Genomic DNA, 18,065 nt, shown 5'->3' on the forward strand with positions numbered 1-18,065 from the left:
TTCACAATTATTGTATTCCACAAATGAGGAACGATAAGGCCAAACGACATCCCAAACAGATCAGCCCACCGTGGGCAAATAAGATACATTTTCCACTTTGTGATACGCTTAACAATCAAAGGAGCAAATATATTACTGCAGATAAAGCTTACAATAGGACTTACAGGCTACAGCTAATTAAACTATAGATATTCTGGGCATGCACAAATTTGGGGAAAAAAAAACTGACTTTGAAACATAGTAAAATTTCAGATAATACGTCGACATTGGGTGCGTTTGTGTACTTGTCTACTTGAAAATAATCAAACAACTAAAAACTATGAAAACAATCAACTTTCACAACATCAAGGGTGGAAATAACTGCACTCCCAGCCCCAGCGTCTTTCCCATATACTGTGCATTCTCTCCACCTTTATTTAATTTAGCTCTTGTCGACGAAGCAGAATCAGGACTGCCACCATATCCAAGCTTGGAAGCTGCCATATTTTTCGCTGAGACTGCTGCTGAAGAGATCTTCTCCGTGTAGCTGCTTTGCTGTGCTGTGGGCTCTTCAACAGACTCTGTTGTCACAATGGGCACACCAGCAGATGGCACATTTTCTCAACTATCAAGTTAGACATCCTACCTGCATGGGTGGCTGCATCATTTAGAGTAGCTGAATCTAGTTGCCTATGGAGTAAGGCACTTCTGACCCAGTAGTTCCAGTGCTTAATAAAATCATTCGGTATCTAAGTTCTTCCCAATATAATGGGTTAAATCCCCGTGTCTAACATATATAGTATGCTAGATTACAAGTTCTTTATCTTCCTCTGAATAAAGAACCTTATATCAAGTGGTGGAATAGAATATTCACAACATGAATATGAATGAAACCCACCAGTTCATTTTGTATCTCTGATAACTCTTGTATCAACTCCTTATAAACCTCATTGAGGTATTATACGTGTTCCATATAAGTTCTGATAGATTGTTGTGGCTCCAGCTAGGACCAACTTCTTCCTTCTTTATAACCTAGATGGCTCTGTAAAGAGTCTAATTTCATATCCCTTGCTAAGACAGATCTTCATCACCCCTTCTACAGTTCAAGTAGTTATACCTGTAAGAAAACTTTTGAGATCCTTGAGCAGCAAAACAACTGAAGACAACATAACAGAGAAAATTGAAGTTTTTATCCTAATGTCTAGGCCAAAAGAAATGTTGCGAGATATCAAAGAACAACATGGAGTTCTTGTACCCATTACATATATTTTTCACTAAAAAGATGTCTAAAGATTTTATGCTACGTTCGACACAATACACTTTGAGTTAGTTGATTTAATACTATTGGAAATGACTAAAGTCGGAAGTATATCCTCTTAGCCTGATCCACCATTTCGAAATGGAGACTATGATAACCCACCCTATTCAGCCTAGTAGGGAAATGGATTACCCTGACTAAGTTTAAATTGTATCCTCCTACAGTTTTACGATTCATCGCTCTAGTGCAAAAAAATAATCAGAAAGACTATAGAGCTAGCTAAATTCACTTACTTGCACGACTACGTAATTATGTATATCTCAAGTAAATAAAGATTTGACTGGAAGAGGTCCTCTTTGTGCTCTTGTTATAAATCTATGCACACACAAAGAAGTTTTCACTCCTTCAGGATTAAACATTTCAAATTGGAAGTCAAAGACAAAACTAAGAACAAAACAGAAATCAGGGAAATGTTATAGATGAATATTATCCTTAGGAATTAGTTTGACCTTTGTAACTGTTATTCGAGATCCTTGAATGTGCATAAGCATCCGGTTGGTTCGATTTTACTTCTTCAAGTTCAACATCTAAAACCTCAAGTTTTACACATAAACCCGTCACTTTGGCACCCGGCTCGTACTTTGTATGTATTGAGTGTCTTGTATGATTCTCTCACGTTTACGTTTAAATTTGTTCAATATTTGAGATTATGCCAATAGTGTTTTCAGTTCGATGATAAATTGCCGAGTCTGCATGACATGAGACACCAAGAGCAATGAGTCAACATCGAAAGCTGTATAATGGTAAGGAAGGCTCTTTCACGTTGAAGGGAAATTGCACGTGTCCTACATCATGAGAGTCAACTGGCACAAATGATAGTGCTAAATATATATTGGATAATAGATAAGCTCACGAACAGTACTCTTTTTTGTAATCCCAAGTGATCAATCAAAACTTAAACCACTACTATGCACCCCACAACCATTCATTTGAGACCTCCTCCACCAAGTTCCTCCATTCAAACAGCTAGCTTGCATTGATAGGGTTACTGCCATTTAAAAAATCATTCTCAGATTTCTTTTAGGAGTACTTTCATACAAACTTGACTGGTCATATGATAATTTTGGATCTAACATCAAGAAACATAATCTATTGAACATATGATCATATTTCATAATAGCAAAATAACTTCCTTGGTTGTTCTTAATTAGAAATGAAGAAGACATTCTATGTTAAACAAAATCAATCTAGAAGACGTGAACGAAAAGCCACTTCACCATTAAAAAAAAAAAAAAATTAAAAACACGAACACGCTTGACCTCTTTGTTCTCACATATCATTGCACTCATGAATGGCGTTTGACCTGCTCTATCAATACAACATCAACCTGTGCTCCTTCCTTGATTAGAAGTTCAAACAAAACTTGAGTTCCCAGTGCTTGTTGTCTGATGCAATGGTGTGCAACCAACCTGCAGAAATGCACTCCAAAAATACCAATGACGGAGACAGAAAGCATCCACATAGAACATTTCATAGATATTTAAATGGACATGAGAAAAAGTATTGGATACAAAAGATAAAATAGGACACACTTTACCACCATATACAACAATGATTATTTGGGGAAAAGGATAATTACATTGTCCTTCTGATTGAGCTTTGCATAATGGGAAATCAGGATCTCAACTATCTTCAACCCTTGCTGGCAGCGTAGTGAAGAGCAGAGTGACCACCATCATTTTTCAAGTCGACATCAGCTCCTGTTTACGTTTATATAATTAGAAATAAAGAAATGTGCATTGGCAAGGGAAATGACGAAGTGTCCTGCCTCACTTGCTTGCTCTTGTAACTGCCTCAATCCAAAGACGATCACCGCGAGACCCTTTTGCCACAACGGTGTGAGCTAGATGAAACCCTACTACATAAATATTTTCCTAGTAAGCTAGGTTCCAGAAAGCTATTTATATGTAGTTATGAACATATTGTATGTTCCCTATGAGGGAAATCACCTCTTCGGTTTGTTTGATATCCATTCCAAAACGACTTTCACCTGGCTCTGGTGTTAACATAATAGGAATCTCTAGAACTCCAGGCAAAAACCATAGACGTACTCCTTGCACAATATTGATGGTCGTGTTGAAAGTTTGCTGTCTGCCCCAAGTCATTTCTCGTCCAATAGAATTACTTCTCTCCTTCAATACATAAAAGCAGAATTAAATAAAAAAAAATCGCCAAATTTCAGATTGAATATTTAAGTTTAGAGATGTGAAACCCATATCCGACCAACACTAAAATCAAAGCTTCAGCTTGTACTAAATATCGAAGAGACCGAACTCCACAGCCACACATTGCATCGAGAACACGGAGAGTCCCTTTAGATTTCTTGTAGATCTCAATTTCTTGAAAAAATAGGGAAAAGTAAGATTGGGTGTTGATTGAGATAGAGAGAAGATAGTAGATGAAGACTTGTTTAAGGTTTTGCAGGAGTTTAATTATGAAGAGTTTAATATATGGAACTTGTGGAAGGCTTTTTGGATTTTTGGGTTTTTAGGATTCTTAGTTGAAAGTTGAAACTGAAGTTTTTTTTTTTTTTTTTAGATTCAAAATTTGTGTTTGAATGATTCGTAGTTATCGCGAATTGGTTTAAAGATTAGGCGTGTAATTGTGTTGTTCTTATTATATGTATCTCAAACAAATCCAACGTATGATGTAATTTGTAGTAGGGACTGACTCGCAAATAATCAACATACTGTCCTGACTTTTAATTAATTTTGTGTATCTACTTAAAAATTGTGCTGATGTGGACGGGTTTTTTTTTAAAAATATGCTGACATGGCTCTCTATGAGCGTCCTGGGAGAATGAATATTAATGTAGGTAGGATGTCAAGCAGGGGAGCATCCTTTAGCGTTGATGAAGACACATTATTATACCAAACATGGTTGGACAATTCAATTGATCCAATTATCGGAACAAATCAATCAGGCAACATGTTGTGTGATAAAATTAAAGAACAATTTGAGAATTAGAGGATGATGTGGGGTTTTACAGAGGCACGAACTATGAGAAGTACGTGTTACAAGTCGTTGGCAACTGATAAATAAAGTTAGTTGTTACTTTATTTCGTGGATGTTTGAATCAAGCTGAGGATATGAACATATTAGGAACTAATGAAATGGACATTGTAATTAGTTATTATTATATATATATATTATTTAGCTAGAATTGATTAAACTCAAACTAATATATTTTTTTCTTTTACAGATGGAGCAAGTAAGGAAGTTGTATGTCGCCAGGTCTTCAGATAATAAACCCTCCAAATTTGATCATGCGTGGTTTATTTTGAAAGACTACGAAAAATGGGCTAGTCATTCAGTTCCAACTACACCTGACTTCTCTCAAACTAATTTTCACAGTGGGTCTCCAGCTCCATTAAACAAACAAGATGGCATGGGGGCCGGGGAACACCTGGTTCTGAAATGCAAGGACTTGGTTCATCAAAAAGACCGGATTGTGGAAGAGACAAATAAAAACAAAAGAAAAGAGGTGAAAGTCAAAACGAATCTTCTCTCAAAGAATTAATGCGACAATCTCAACGGGTGATGGAGGCCATTGAGGCAGCGACTGACAATGGAAAAAAATTCTATGAAAGTGAAGTACTGTGTCTAATCCTTCAAGGGTTAAACTTGCAGAAAAAAAAGAATTGTGTGAGACATTGCTGTGGGAAAGAGTACAAATACCTTGACTATGACGCCTCAAGAAAAAGAATGGTACAAAAGCACAAAGAAACAAATCTTGAAAGATCAAGCTCTTCGCAATGTATGAACTGCTTCAAAAAATTTACACTTTGGAAGATCGAATACGGCGAAGAAAACGATTGATTAATTTGATTAAGTATTTTAAATGCTTCGTACGTATTTGATGCATTTTTAATGTATTTCCTTTTAATTTGTTGTGTGTATTATGCTTTAATTTTCCCCTCATTATATTATGTGTATGTAAGTTGTTTTCTTATTTTCAATAAAAGTTTTATTTCAATAATTAAGTTGTTACAAATCCAAATGAATTTAATCTTAAAATATAAATACTAACATCGATGCATCTGCAAGCACAAGTGACTTCTGAGTGGTTGAAAACTCTGTAGTAAATGGGGCACTGGTGGTAGTAGATGCAGGATAGTTGACCTCTTGGAAAGTCCCATCGGGATAAAACCTCACCCCGTCATAGGGATGTAGTGGCTACATGGTGATAGTATTAGCGTAACTGGAAGGTGTGGATCATTACCAACGGTATCAGATTTGGGAATTGCTCTACTTAAGGCATTGTGACTTTAATAATACTGCACCGTGGTCCAAGGAAGGGATAAAAAAAGAGCCTAGCTCTGTGTTGGGAGACAGTTGTACATTGTTACTAATGATATCAGAGCCGGGATTTGCTCCATCTTAAGAGGATGAGACTTTGATATCACTGTGCGTCTTCCGAGGAAGAGTGTGATAGAAAAGTGCCTATGCTAGCATTGGGTGCAATTGATGTGTACAATCACACCTTGGAGCGCCGTTTTCTTGAATCAAAAAATTTCCGGGCCTTGTGGTGGCAAGTTTCTTTCCATTTTTCCCTTGGATGGTTGTTTGTTCAAATTCAATTGGATCCATATTGTAGAAAAAGAATAGGAGAAAATGTTGTGCCAAGTTGTGCAAAGTGGATGAACATATATGTATTTTTTTTAAAAAAAAACAAGCTGTTGAGGTTTTCTGCCTCATACAGACTGCACAATTTCTGTCCTCCGTCCACCAAAGCTAAAGCTGGCTATAAAACACTCACTGGAACGTTTTGGCATGCTGAATTTGTCTTGCAAGTTATAAGTGCCAAACTTCTGATGTGACACCCTTTTAGCATGTCCCCATTGGACTTGCTCTAAGAGCAGTCAATCGAAATCTCCTTCATACTGCTGGTCTTCGGTTTTGTTCCATCTTCGGCCTGAACTACAACTTTTCTGCATTCAGAGGTTGGTGAATTTGTTTGTTTTTTGTAGGAAGTAGGTGCAGCTGTCCTCACATTTTATTTATTTAATTATCTTGATGCTTTCTCTATTATGACAGTTCCATATGAGTGCTACACTGGTGTCAGCCACGTTGCTTGGCTCTAGAATTATTATGATGCGCACTAGCACCTGTTTTTCTAACAAAAAATGGCAAATCAAACAGTTTTCAACTTGACCAAACGTATGAGAAGCATACAATACAAAGAATGACAAATCTAGAATCACAGTTACCATCAGGATTCTGAAATTTCCAATTCATAGTATTAAACCAACATATTAGAATTACAATAAACCTAACTAATCACCGCATATGCAAATGATCAACCTCATTGAAGATTCAAAAACCTTGAAAACATAATAGGAATAGATATTCAAACACAAACCTTTTGGGAGTTGTTTGTTTCTTTGAGACTTTAATACATGAAATTAACTCCAAGGTGCTCTTTGCAAATTAATTTATTCCTAGATGCGAACCATGTAACTAAAAGCACTCTGGTAGAAATATTCGAGCTGGGCACACCTTGAGCAAGAATGACATGTCGGGTGGCAAATCGTAATGTGGTTTCCTATTAAAAAGCGAAGGTGAGCGTGTGAGCAAGGACATGACATCACTATTAGTCAAATGAAGGACAGCCTTGAGGTAAACAATAGTCGGAATGATTTGCTTCTCTAGACTAGCCTCAAATATGTAGGGGTCTGCATAGACGATGTCAGCAAGGTCAGGGCCAGAAAGACCGAAAGAACGGAAAAACTCTATTTTAGGTTTAAGGGTTTTTTCAGCATTGCATATGAGCAGTTTTGGCGTCTTTTGTATGATTTGGGCAATGTGGATGTCACGGAATCCGTGGCTTCTGAGAAGGGCAAGGACTGAATTTGGTCCAGTTGAATTCTTAAACTGGACTTTCTTGGATGCAGATATAGCATCTACTTGTGATAACCCACATGCACCGACAAGGTATGTCACTGTGAACGATTTCTTGGAGGCAGATTTACTAGAGATGGATCTAACAAGAAATGATGGGTCGTACATAAAACTTGTTTTTGTTGTTGACTCTCCAATCGTGAAACCTCTTCTTTGAAATGTATTATTATTACATAGAAAACGAAGCATGATGGGCGGCTAGTAGATGAAGAAAGTTTTCAATGTATGGGTTGTGGTGTGCTGACATCCAAATTGCTAAGCCGATAAATATCAGAACCCAAAATTCCGTAATGTTTTTTATCTCGGGTATAAATGTCGCGATAAATGTTTGATATTTTGCCACAATGTTCGATATAACAATGCTGAAAATTCATGTTAAACATTTTCCAATAAAAGAAAATGAGATTCGGCAACGTGATTAAAACTGTATTATGTAAGGAGAAAAGAAACAGTGTATGTCCATTGGTGCAGCGTTCATTCTGGCAGCTTCTTCACACCAAACCAGAGAAGTTCGTACTACTGCATGCACTGGCCTTGTTCTATTTTCTTGGTCTTAATTATTATTTTTATTTCTGAACAGGCAGGGGAGTAATTTTGGTATTGCATTTGATATTGATGGTGTAATTATCAGAGGGCATACTCCAATTGGAAATTCTCCTCAAGCACTTAAAAGACTATATAGAGACTGTGGTAAGATATAACTACAATGTATGATTTATGATTGAAGTTAGTCTTTTTGTTGTGTTACAATTTAAAATGTGCATTTCTTGTCTTTGCATTGCAGGTACTCTAAGGATTCCGTTTCTCTTCTTGACTAATGGTAAACCTCAACTTGCTCACCTGCCTACTCATAAGTTGCCCTATCATTTCATTTATTTAGAATAAATGGTAGTAAACAAACAGATCCCTAAACAGTGTGATACATGAGTTATATTATATCACTTGAAGAATGGAAATTGAAAACTCCATTTGCTAAATCAATCTGTAGGTAAATAAGTTTTAATCGTTCATATAGGTTCTTGTTCTTCATTGCTCTATATGTCTATTAGGGGATATTTTCTGGTATATATGATATAAGAATTGAACTTCTAAGTGGTTTTCCATCAAAAGGAGACCGGGTTTACTTTTTTGAAAACAGGGTTTTGGTTTAAAACGGCTATTATCTATCCCATCTTATTGGTTAGTAAAACTTACGTAAAAAATTATCTGGCTCAACCATTTCCGACGTTGAGTTTTTTACCTCCGTACATTATGTTATTTGGCTTCTGATCAAATCCCCGATATACTACTCTAGATTGAGGAAACTTCTTAATCAATATAGAGAATACTTATGAATAAGATGCCAATTTATCAAAAAAAATAAAAAAATAAAATAGAGAATACTTATAATGAATAGTCTTTTTTCTCTCACATTCTATGAGCTGCTAATATTGCATTGCTCTATGTATTTTTCCTTGATTTCTTCTTATTCAACTATTCAAGCAATTAGAGGAAAAAAATCATGATTTTTGCAACTATTTGTTTTTGTATTGGTTCTTGGAAGTTGCAACTATCTATTTATGATTTTTCATTTTTGCAACTATTAGACCTGGCGAAAATGAAATGCCTAAGAATTTTTATTTCTTCCAAATTTTATTTTTTAAGTATTACTTACTCGTCTGTGCTCCACTACTTGTCATTGTTTGTTTTCAATAATTTGCTCCAAATCCTTCCTGTTGAGATGTTTGTTATAGTCCTACATGCCTTGTAGAGTTGCTGTATAGTATAAGTGGTCTTGGGCGTCTCCACCTATCACAAATTGGTTATAAGTTGGAGTTTATAAGGTTTAAGTCTTCCATATGTTGATACATCTGTATTCATTCTGCCATATGATCTGTCAAATTATCAAGAGTTTAGGACTTACTCTATTATTAAGAGATTTTTTATACCATGGTTTTTTAATACTATGGTTTATACCTCATCCCTTTACAAGATGAGTTAAGAGCTAATATTTTGTGGATATGATCTACTAACCATGGAGAGCTACTCCACAAAAATTCAGCTCATTTGGAATCCTCTAACCTCTGTTGCATGGGTACGCCCTAATTTCCTTTGTATCGCGGACACGGGTACGGACCCGGACACCCGGACACAAGCAAAACAGTACCCTAATTCTCAGATCTTGCCGTGTCCAAATCGTCGTACCCGTGTCCAAACCAGACACTCCGTCCCGTACCCATGCAACACAGCCTCTAACCTAGTAAAAAATTGTTGACAACTTTGAATTTCTTTTTAACAGCCCAGAAACTTTGATTTTGCAATCGTCTTTAGGCATTGATAAACACTATCAAATGAGCTGAAATTTTATGGAGGTGATCTTCATGGTTTGTTGGAAATAGCCACAAAAAACTAGGTTTTAGTTTGTCTTATAGATGAAGTTGTGGGGCATGTTATAAACCATGGTATGAAAACCATGGTATATTGATCCCTCCCCATATATATGTATGGTATGGTATATGTGAAGTTGTGGGGCATGTATATATACGTTTATTCATATTGTTCAGTTTGGCATCTATCTTTTAACTTGCTTCTCCGGTTATCCTACTCTTCCATATGCAACTTGAACATGCTTTTTGTAGGAGACCTTTGAATAGAAACTTCCTCATAGTTCTCAGATGAAAGGGATGTGTACTGCTGTTACAGTAGACTAATGCATATTGACACTCTAATTGATAGGTGGTGGCATCCCAGAATCTAAACGAGCCTCAGAACTAAGTGACCTCTTGGGAGTAAACATATTAACTTCCCAGGTACCTATTTCAAGATAGAAAATGCCATAAACTTCTACATCTTTCTGGATAATTTTAACCGTTTCCCCTTTACAGATCTTTTAAATGACCATTGCATTAGTGTTTAGCAACTTTGGTAAATGCACGTTGTTTTTATTTTATTGCAGGTTTTACAGGGGCATACACCTTTTAAAGATCTTGTACACAGGTATATATCTTGACTGAAATGTGACCCATCGATGCATTTTTCTGTTTTGGGATGTGACATCAGCTGGCAAGGCCCTTGGTTGTTTGAAGACATCTTTTACTTGCGCTCATACATGAACAGGGGGGGTTTTTTTTTAGTACTTGGGACGCAACACAAACCTATTATTTTGTTTCTTGTCTAAATAACAAAAGGGAATTGTCTTGGATCAAAATCTGGATGCAGAAGCATCGTTATATCTCTCTGTCACCCTCTTAAACCTTGGCAATGACATTTTAGTTTTTGCAGATTTCAGAATGAACTCGTTATTGCAGTTGGGAAAGGGGAGCCTGCTATGGTGATGTCAGAGTATGGCTTTAAGTAAGGCTGTACTTTGCTTGTCTTCATTTAACTGTTCTTTCGTCTGCACTCACTCTTTTTCATCGCAGCAATTAATGGGGAGCTGATTTATGCGTTTTGTTCCTTAATCTTGCTTTCTGTATTAATTTATGTGCAGAAATGTGCTCTCGATTGACGTGTTCGCGTCCTACTTTGATAACATTGATCCATTGTCTCAGTACAAGCATTGGACAAGCAAGAAAGAGTTTAGCAAGGAGATTTCCTTACATTCTAGTGCCTTCCCAGATAGAGTTCAAGCAGCATTTGTTGTTAGTGATTCTGTTGACTGGAGCAGGGATATTCAGGTTTTCTGTAGCTCAACTTGTTTTAAACTTCTGTTAATTTTTTCAAGTATATGTTTGTCCTTTTTGTATTATATGGAAGTTGCACAACTACATTGCAAAAGTTTGTGCAATTACTTTTTGGTGTTTTGTAGAACCATTCTGGTTCGATAAGTTGACTATCAAAAACATATTGCGGTTCAAGAACTTGTTCTACACCCTACATATACAGCCATACAGGATATTCTGCCTCACAGTTTATTTGTTTCTGAGTAATCAATAATCTATTAGTGAATGAGTGAAAACTGTTTATTACACTCGGTAATAGTAACGCTTTGTGTGCTAAAATGAGCATGGAATGTTAAAGTTAGTCTTCTTGGGTATATGTATAAAATCTTATGCACTTGGGAGGTGATGGGGCCTATAATCTACACTACCAAAATCCCTTGACGAAACGTTAGGTGCATCCTCAATTGTTTGTCTAATAACAATGAGCTCATTGATTTTGAATTGAGATCCAACATGCATGCATTACTGTCTTAAGCTTAAGCCAATCAGTCCTGGTAGGCGCACATCCCTTGCTTGTTCCTTCCGGGTATGCGCAATCAGTACGATTCTTTTCCCATACGATATCTTGTTTTATTCAATCTAGAAATATTCCTTTTATAACTCTAAGCCTTTAGTGAAGTAAGGGGGTTCATCCCTTGCTTGTTTGGAGATGAAGGAAGGAGGAGGTGCCATTGTGGTAATGGTGAGCATGATTAAAGCTTGTGATCATATCTATTCTAATTACTTGACTATGTGAAGGAAGATATGGGATTTGGGATAGTGTGGAGAGCTGGATTAGAAAATGCATATCCCTGGCTACATTCTCTGTTCTTTTCAATGGTGTGAGTCTAAACTCTAAATTCTTCTTTAAGAGCTCAAGGTGACTACGACAAGGTTATTCATCTTCTCCATTTTTTTTTTCCAATGTGGTGATCGAGGGTTTAAGCAAGTTGACCTAAACATTTGTTGACATTGGCTATCTAGACGGCTCTAGGTGGCAATTTAACGGGAATGAACTAATGGCGTCACAATCACAATTTGCAGATTACATAATGTTCTTTTGTAGTGCGTCTTGAGAAAAAGCTCACACATTTAAGAATCGTTTGTTGTGGTGTCAGATGGTGTTTGCTTGAGGATTAACTTGCCCAAGTCAGAACTCTATGGAGTAGCAGCAGTCCCAAATTTTGAGGATATAGGAAGGATGTTGGGCAGCGCTTAGAGGAGCTTAAAAAGTTAGTTCCGGAGTAAGTAGTAGATGAAGTGGGGTCACCTATGTCTTGCGAAGACGGACCTTGGCTTTAGTGTAAATACTTGGTGTCCATGAATGAAGCATTATTGCATTACATTTGAACTACTATGGGATAAGGATGTTATGCTCCTGAGCGTGACTCGAGGAGGGGTGTAATGGAAAAGCACCTATCCCGGTGATGGGTGGCTGTTGTGCCATGGTGTGGTCCCACTTTGCTAGGTGGTTATCGTAGACCTTGGATATTTGTAAAGATTTGGCGGATGGTTACAAATGAGGAGGTTGAAGAGCAACTCTTTGGAGAGGCTTTATGATGCACTAGTGCGCATATAGATATGAACGTGATACCGAAGAATCACGAATTGGTTGCTTGTGAGCCACTACGGTTGTTGTGCACAACAACCGGACTTGAAACTCACAAATTTGAGAAGGGAGATGACAAGTTATCGCTTGTAATCACCCTGCAAATAATCAATAACAAACACACACACGAAGAGAAAACCTTTCTCACACAAACACAAAGTTTATTAATCAACAACTAAGTATGGCCAAAGGCCTACAAATCAATATATAGACTAAAAGAATAATGAATTTAGAAGCTAGCCTTCTAATTCAATTATAGAAACTAAAACAACTAATTTTCGTAATTAAAAATAAACCTAAAAATAACCTATGCTAAAAACACCAAAATAGCAATCAAACATGCTTCTAAAACCCCTTAATAATATGTGAACCAATATGGGACTAAACCAAGGGTTTAGAACCCTAGAATACATCACTTTACTAATGGCTGGTCCAAATTCAAGAGTGGATTTGTGGTTTTGCCTGCTAGTGGTCCCAAAATCGTTTTTTTTTGCATGATGTTTGTATTAGTGGTGGACCATTTTGTGACAAGTTTGGATGGCGTCCACCAAATAAAAAAGCATGCATACCAGACTACTTAGTAAGGGATAGTAATGGCATGGTATGGAGTATAGTCTTGAGAAAAATCCTTGATTATTGGGAAGTGGAGGAGTTTCGTAGGTTGTTGACGACTATTTACCACGCTGGAGAAGGATTCGGATAGGTGGATACTGCTCTGTTGCATGGGTACGCCCTAATTTCCTCTGTATCGCGTACCCGTGTCATGCGGACACGGATACGGACACGGACACGGACTCCCGGACACAAGCAAAACAGTACCTAACTCTCAGATCTCGCCGTGTCCAAATGGTTGTACCCGTGTCCAAACCAGACACTCCGTCCCATACCCATGCAACATAGGTGGATAGAAGATGGATATGGACTAATAATAAGGACTTCACGGTGAAGCCGTATTATGAACTCTAGGTGGATAAAGACTTCCCGCACAAAGAATTTGTGCAAACACCTTATAAAATGCTTTCTTTATGAGGGCTCAAACCCCAAATGAATCCAAACTATTAACAGCTGGGTTGGACGAGGATCGCAGCTACATAATACAATTGCCATTTGCAATAATTTGGAGGAGGATATTGCTCACTTTCCTGTTAATTGCACAATGGCGAATTTGTGGGAAATGTTATTTTCTTCTTTCAACAAGCCTTGGCATTGTCTCTTAGATATCAAGGAAAGTTTGGATAAGGACATGGTTACTTCTCCCGTGGTGATAAATGCTAAATATGGCATGTCACGGAGTATATACCGGAGGCTTAATGTGGGTTTGATGGAAATAGCATAACTGGAGGATATTCTAGCACAATCCAGAGAGGCCTATTTTATTTGATGGATAAGCGAGGTTGTTAGAGAGGTCCCCTACCCCTTTTCATTAATAGAAAAGCTTGATTACATTCTCAGATACTTTGTGCCTATTACATCCTCATAGACTATTTTCCCTACATCTTCAGAAAAAGAACTTGGTACAATTTCAACAAAACTAACAGAAGGGATTTTAGAAACTAAATTATCTGCCAACCTATTAGCTTCCCTATATTTGTGCTTCAAAGAGAAAATTTCCATATGTTCAATGTATCTTCTAATTCTTCCCATCATGTGCTTGGCCTGCCATGGGTAGTTTCCCTTTCTGACAAAGTATACTACATTTTGTGAATCCGTTTGTGCTCTCACCTTCTTGATGCTCCTACTGCTTGCCAGCCTCAATCCTTGTTCTATTCTTGTTTAAATAAGTTAAGTTTTGTTTGGTTGGTCTATGGATGTATTGAGACTTAAAAATGTGGGTTTCAAGACTTTACATGTATTGAGATTCATTAGTTGGTTAGCAATGGTTAGCAAAGGCATAGTAGCTTTTGGTATTTGGGGGGCAGTAAAGTCATTACAATCTCCCTACTGATTCACACTATCCAGAGTGAGACTAACAACATTCAAACAACGAAAACAACTTTCCACCCAGGTTTATTTTTCATCGAAGTACAAAAATAAACCTTGGAATGTTTAGGATGTATCAAATGAAAAGGGGAAAAAGGATTGAAGATAGAAGGCACACAATCATCTTGATGAAGAGTGGGACTTCTGCTATTGGTTGTTGATGCTGCTGGTTTCCCATATATATATTCTCTTTACTATACAGTCTACACCTTTTCCCTTTTTGTATATATATTATGTTCTCTATACGTTGGCCGCTGTCAACAAACTCAGACATCTAGAAAGAAAAACTATAAAGAAATTGGTGTTTAGTTTTCCACATGATGCATAAGCAGTAAGTCATCTTGGAATCCATCTTTTTCAACTCTTCTTAGCTTACACTTGCTTATAGTTGGAATTAAATGTCCTTTATAACAAATATTTTGAAATTATAAAGCAAAAACTTGTGTAGAGAAGAAAACACTGCAATGCATCATCTGGTTGACCTATAATTATTATTACTTTAACGTAGTTAACTCGTTACCATTTTCTTTGTGGACTGTCTCGAGATAATACAGTAGAACCTCGATAAATAATACCCTTGGACCATGCAAATTCCATTAATTAAGCGGAGGCTTAACTAATCGGTAAATTATTAATGTGTTAATTAATCGGTTAAGTGATAGTTATTAATTTGTCCATATATTTTTGGCTTTTTGAAATTTGTTATATGTATATTTTTATTATTTTTACAAATTATGTGCATTATTTAAGGTGTTAATGATCATAAAATATCACCTCAATACATATTTCTTTATACATTTAAACAAGTGAAATCTATATACACCACAGTGATATTATATAATCTTATTATATGGTAATGGTGAATTTAATTGACCTTTACTAATCCAACACAAACTTTTTTTCAGCATTGCACATCATAGTTGGTCTTATATATACATCTTTTGAATTCATGTAATAAATGGGACATGTATAACTCTATAGGGAAAAATGTAAAATCTATTATCTTCCAAATTTAGCGAACTACTAGTTTAGTACATTGGCCAAGTCGGGATTGGAAAAATCTATTATGCTCGATAATTAATTTATCGCGTATCAATTTAACGAGATTCTACTGTAGTTTGACGATTTTCTTTAATTTGCATATACTTTTGTTGCATTGAAAGCTTTATCAACAGACTTCGAACTCTTCTGGTTTGCCTAGTAGTTAATCATCCCATGGCTGATTGGAACCTTTTCATTATTATTTTTCCTGAAAAGGCTTTGAACTAATTGATAGAGATGGCTTTTAGGTTCTCTGTGACATTTTGCGAACTGGGGGTCTTCCTGGAAGGGAAATTAGCCATCAACCACCTTTGTACTTTGCAAGTGATGATCTTGAGTACCAGGTTAGTTAGTTAAGGTTCAAATTTCATACTTACGCCGTCTTTGCGAAGTTAAAAGCTTTATTGTTGTATTAAGGGTCTTCATTAGTAAATCTACCTATTGGTTCACAAAAGGGCCAAATGATCTTTTAGTTTTATTTTAGTTTTATATGTATGAGTTAGAATCCAAGCTTGGGTGTTTAGAAGATAGGAGAAGAGCAGATCTGGGGAAGAGTCACACTCCTTTGTCTGTTAAGGTTGTGGACATTACATTTATATACTAAAAGAGAAGTACAATAAGGGCACCCATACAAGGGGCATATTACAATATGGTATAAAACCCTACACTATGACATAATGACCACATCATAGAATACACACTCTAACAGTATGCATGGTGCACTTGGGAGACAAATTCACGAGGACATTTTGAAGCGAAAGATCAAGTTGCTGAGTAGCATTGACTGTGCATCATGCATTTCTTTAATCTTAATTTGATTGAAAGACATCTATGATATCAAAGTAAAGTCATTGATAGATCCCTTATTGGCTTGTAGGATGGTTGGAATATATAAGATGTAGCATATAAACTCATACCTTTTTATGTTTGAAAGGAAACTTAAGTTGGTAGATATACGAAGTCATAACTTGTGATTGGTGAACGTGCAACAAAAAATTAAAACTTGTGAATATCATGTTGTCTTCTCTTCTTCTTTAGTTTTGTTTTCTCCATCAAAACAAATTTTAGTTAATAGAACAAAGTGTATTTTAGATCTATAAATGAATGAAGAAGGGATACAATCCCTACTTAACTTTTAGAAAACAGAAAAAAAAAGTTAATGTAGTGTTGTACTGTGAAGAGTAGTTCACACCACAACACACACACACACACACACACACATATATAGTCCCGCTCTTAGAAATACATACTTATTTTAAGTTAAAATAAATAAGTATGTAAGTAAAACTTCACCTAGAAAATGAATGTAAACCTAATTATTTGTGGATATGATGTACTCACCATAAAAATCATCTCTACAAAATTTCAATTCATTTGGAAATCTCTAACTTAGGCAAAGGATGATTGCAAAAACTCGATATTTCTGGACTGTTAGATTTCTTTTGAAAGATGACAACAATTTTTATCTAGGTTAGAGGTTTCTAAATGAGAATGAATATATAATATATAATATGGTATACAAAGTATGGAACTTGCTCGATATATATATATATATATATAGCCCGGCTCTTAAACGGATGTACTTATACTTCAAACTTACGGACTTGACAAAAAAAGAAAATCTCACGTGAGAAACAAAAGGAAAACCCAAGCGCCACAAAAAAAGGTAAATAATCTCCTACTTTCCCTCTTCGTGACTCTCTCTCTCCCTAATATTCTCTCTCTCCTCTGTCTCAGGCTTTTCTCTCTCTCTTTCCTAGTTCTCTTTTCTTGTCTTTTTTCTCTGGTATCTCCTCTCTTTCTCTCCATATTAACTAATGAAAAAGAAAAAAAAACTTGTTAAATGATCATATTCGGTGAAGTTCCAAATGATCTCTTTCTCTTTAAAAGGCATTGGACCATTTTAAATCTTGTTTTGCTAACACGTACTGTGCAAATTAAACTAAAAGATTCTTCACTGGATTCTGAATCTTGTTTGGCATCGCATTTTTCACTAGTTTTTTTTCCTTTTCCATTCAACCAATCGAAACTCGTAACTCTGTTAATCTTAAATATAAACTAGATGTTTAGATACATGACATTTATTTGTTTTAAAAGTTGAGTGCAGTATTCTAACTAGACGATGGGTCGCACATACTACACCCAGAAACAAGATTAAGGTCGACTGCGTATTTGCTAACTATTGTCAACTTACCTGTTTAACTATATTGAGGAAGAACTGACTTACTTCATCAGGTGGTATTGGCTATTCAAATAGCTATCTAAAACTGATGTAGGGACCTTTTTTTTTTTCGATAATCCAACTGATGTAGAGACCTATAACTATGGTGGGAGACTTGAACATTTTCTGTTGCATTTCAGCTCAAGGATATAAATTGCTATTGTAAACCCAATTCGTATAGGCCATTACATATAATATTCTCGCCAAATTTCACAAGGCAATAGCCAATAGGTTCTAGCAAAAACTAGAACCCCAATAGCCAATAGGTTCCAGCAAAAACTAGAACCATGACCCTTGAGATATACATTTTTGAGGCAACACGAGTATCTCGAAGAA

General features: G+C 36.2%; 1 protein-coding gene and 1 long non-coding RNA gene across 5 annotated transcripts in view; one reads left to right on the forward strand and one right to left on the reverse strand.

The window, feature by feature from the left end:
• Window positions 1–290: 290 nt before the first annotated feature.
• Window positions 291–1,873, reverse strand: LOC147487994 (uncharacterized). Its single transcript, XR_015202430.1, has 4 exons — window positions 1,747–1,873; window positions 1,531–1,612; window positions 878–1,096; window positions 291–625 (listed from the first exon to the last, which is right to left on the reverse strand). It is a non-coding gene; the product is annotated as an uncharacterized LOC147487994 (long non-coding RNA).
• Window positions 1,874–6,524: 4,651 nt separating this feature from the next.
• LOC147487995 (mitochondrial hydrolase YKR070W-like) overlaps window positions 6,525–18,065 on the forward strand; it is a 28,118-nt gene continuing 16,577 nt past the window's right edge. The window contains exons 1-8 of one of the 4 annotated variants that reach the window (XM_086570181.1): window positions 6,525–7,231; window positions 7,779–7,888; window positions 7,983–8,018; window positions 9,914–9,987; window positions 10,134–10,174; window positions 10,460–10,531; window positions 10,668–10,854; window positions 15,757–15,852. In XM_086570181.1, the coding sequence (XP_086426307.1) occupies window positions 6,984–7,231; window positions 7,779–7,888; window positions 7,983–8,018; window positions 9,914–9,987; window positions 10,134–10,174; window positions 10,460–10,531; window positions 10,668–10,854; window positions 15,757–15,852 (864 nt within the window). In that variant the 5' untranslated portion in view covers window positions 6,525–6,983. Of the gene's footprint in view, window positions 7,232–7,465; window positions 7,708–7,778; window positions 7,889–7,982; window positions 8,019–9,913; window positions 9,988–10,133; window positions 10,175–10,459; window positions 10,532–10,667; window positions 10,855–15,756; window positions 15,853–18,065 lie in introns of those variants that run through there. The other 3 variants (XM_086570183.1, XM_086570182.1, XM_086570184.1) reach the window with 3 other exon arrangements.

Source organism: Coptis chinensis, chromosome 7, assembly GCF_015680905.1.
Source record: "Coptis chinensis isolate HL-2020 chromosome 7, ASM1568090v1, whole genome shotgun sequence".
Lineage (NCBI taxonomy): Eukaryota > Viridiplantae > Streptophyta > Magnoliopsida > Ranunculales > Ranunculaceae > Coptis > Coptis chinensis.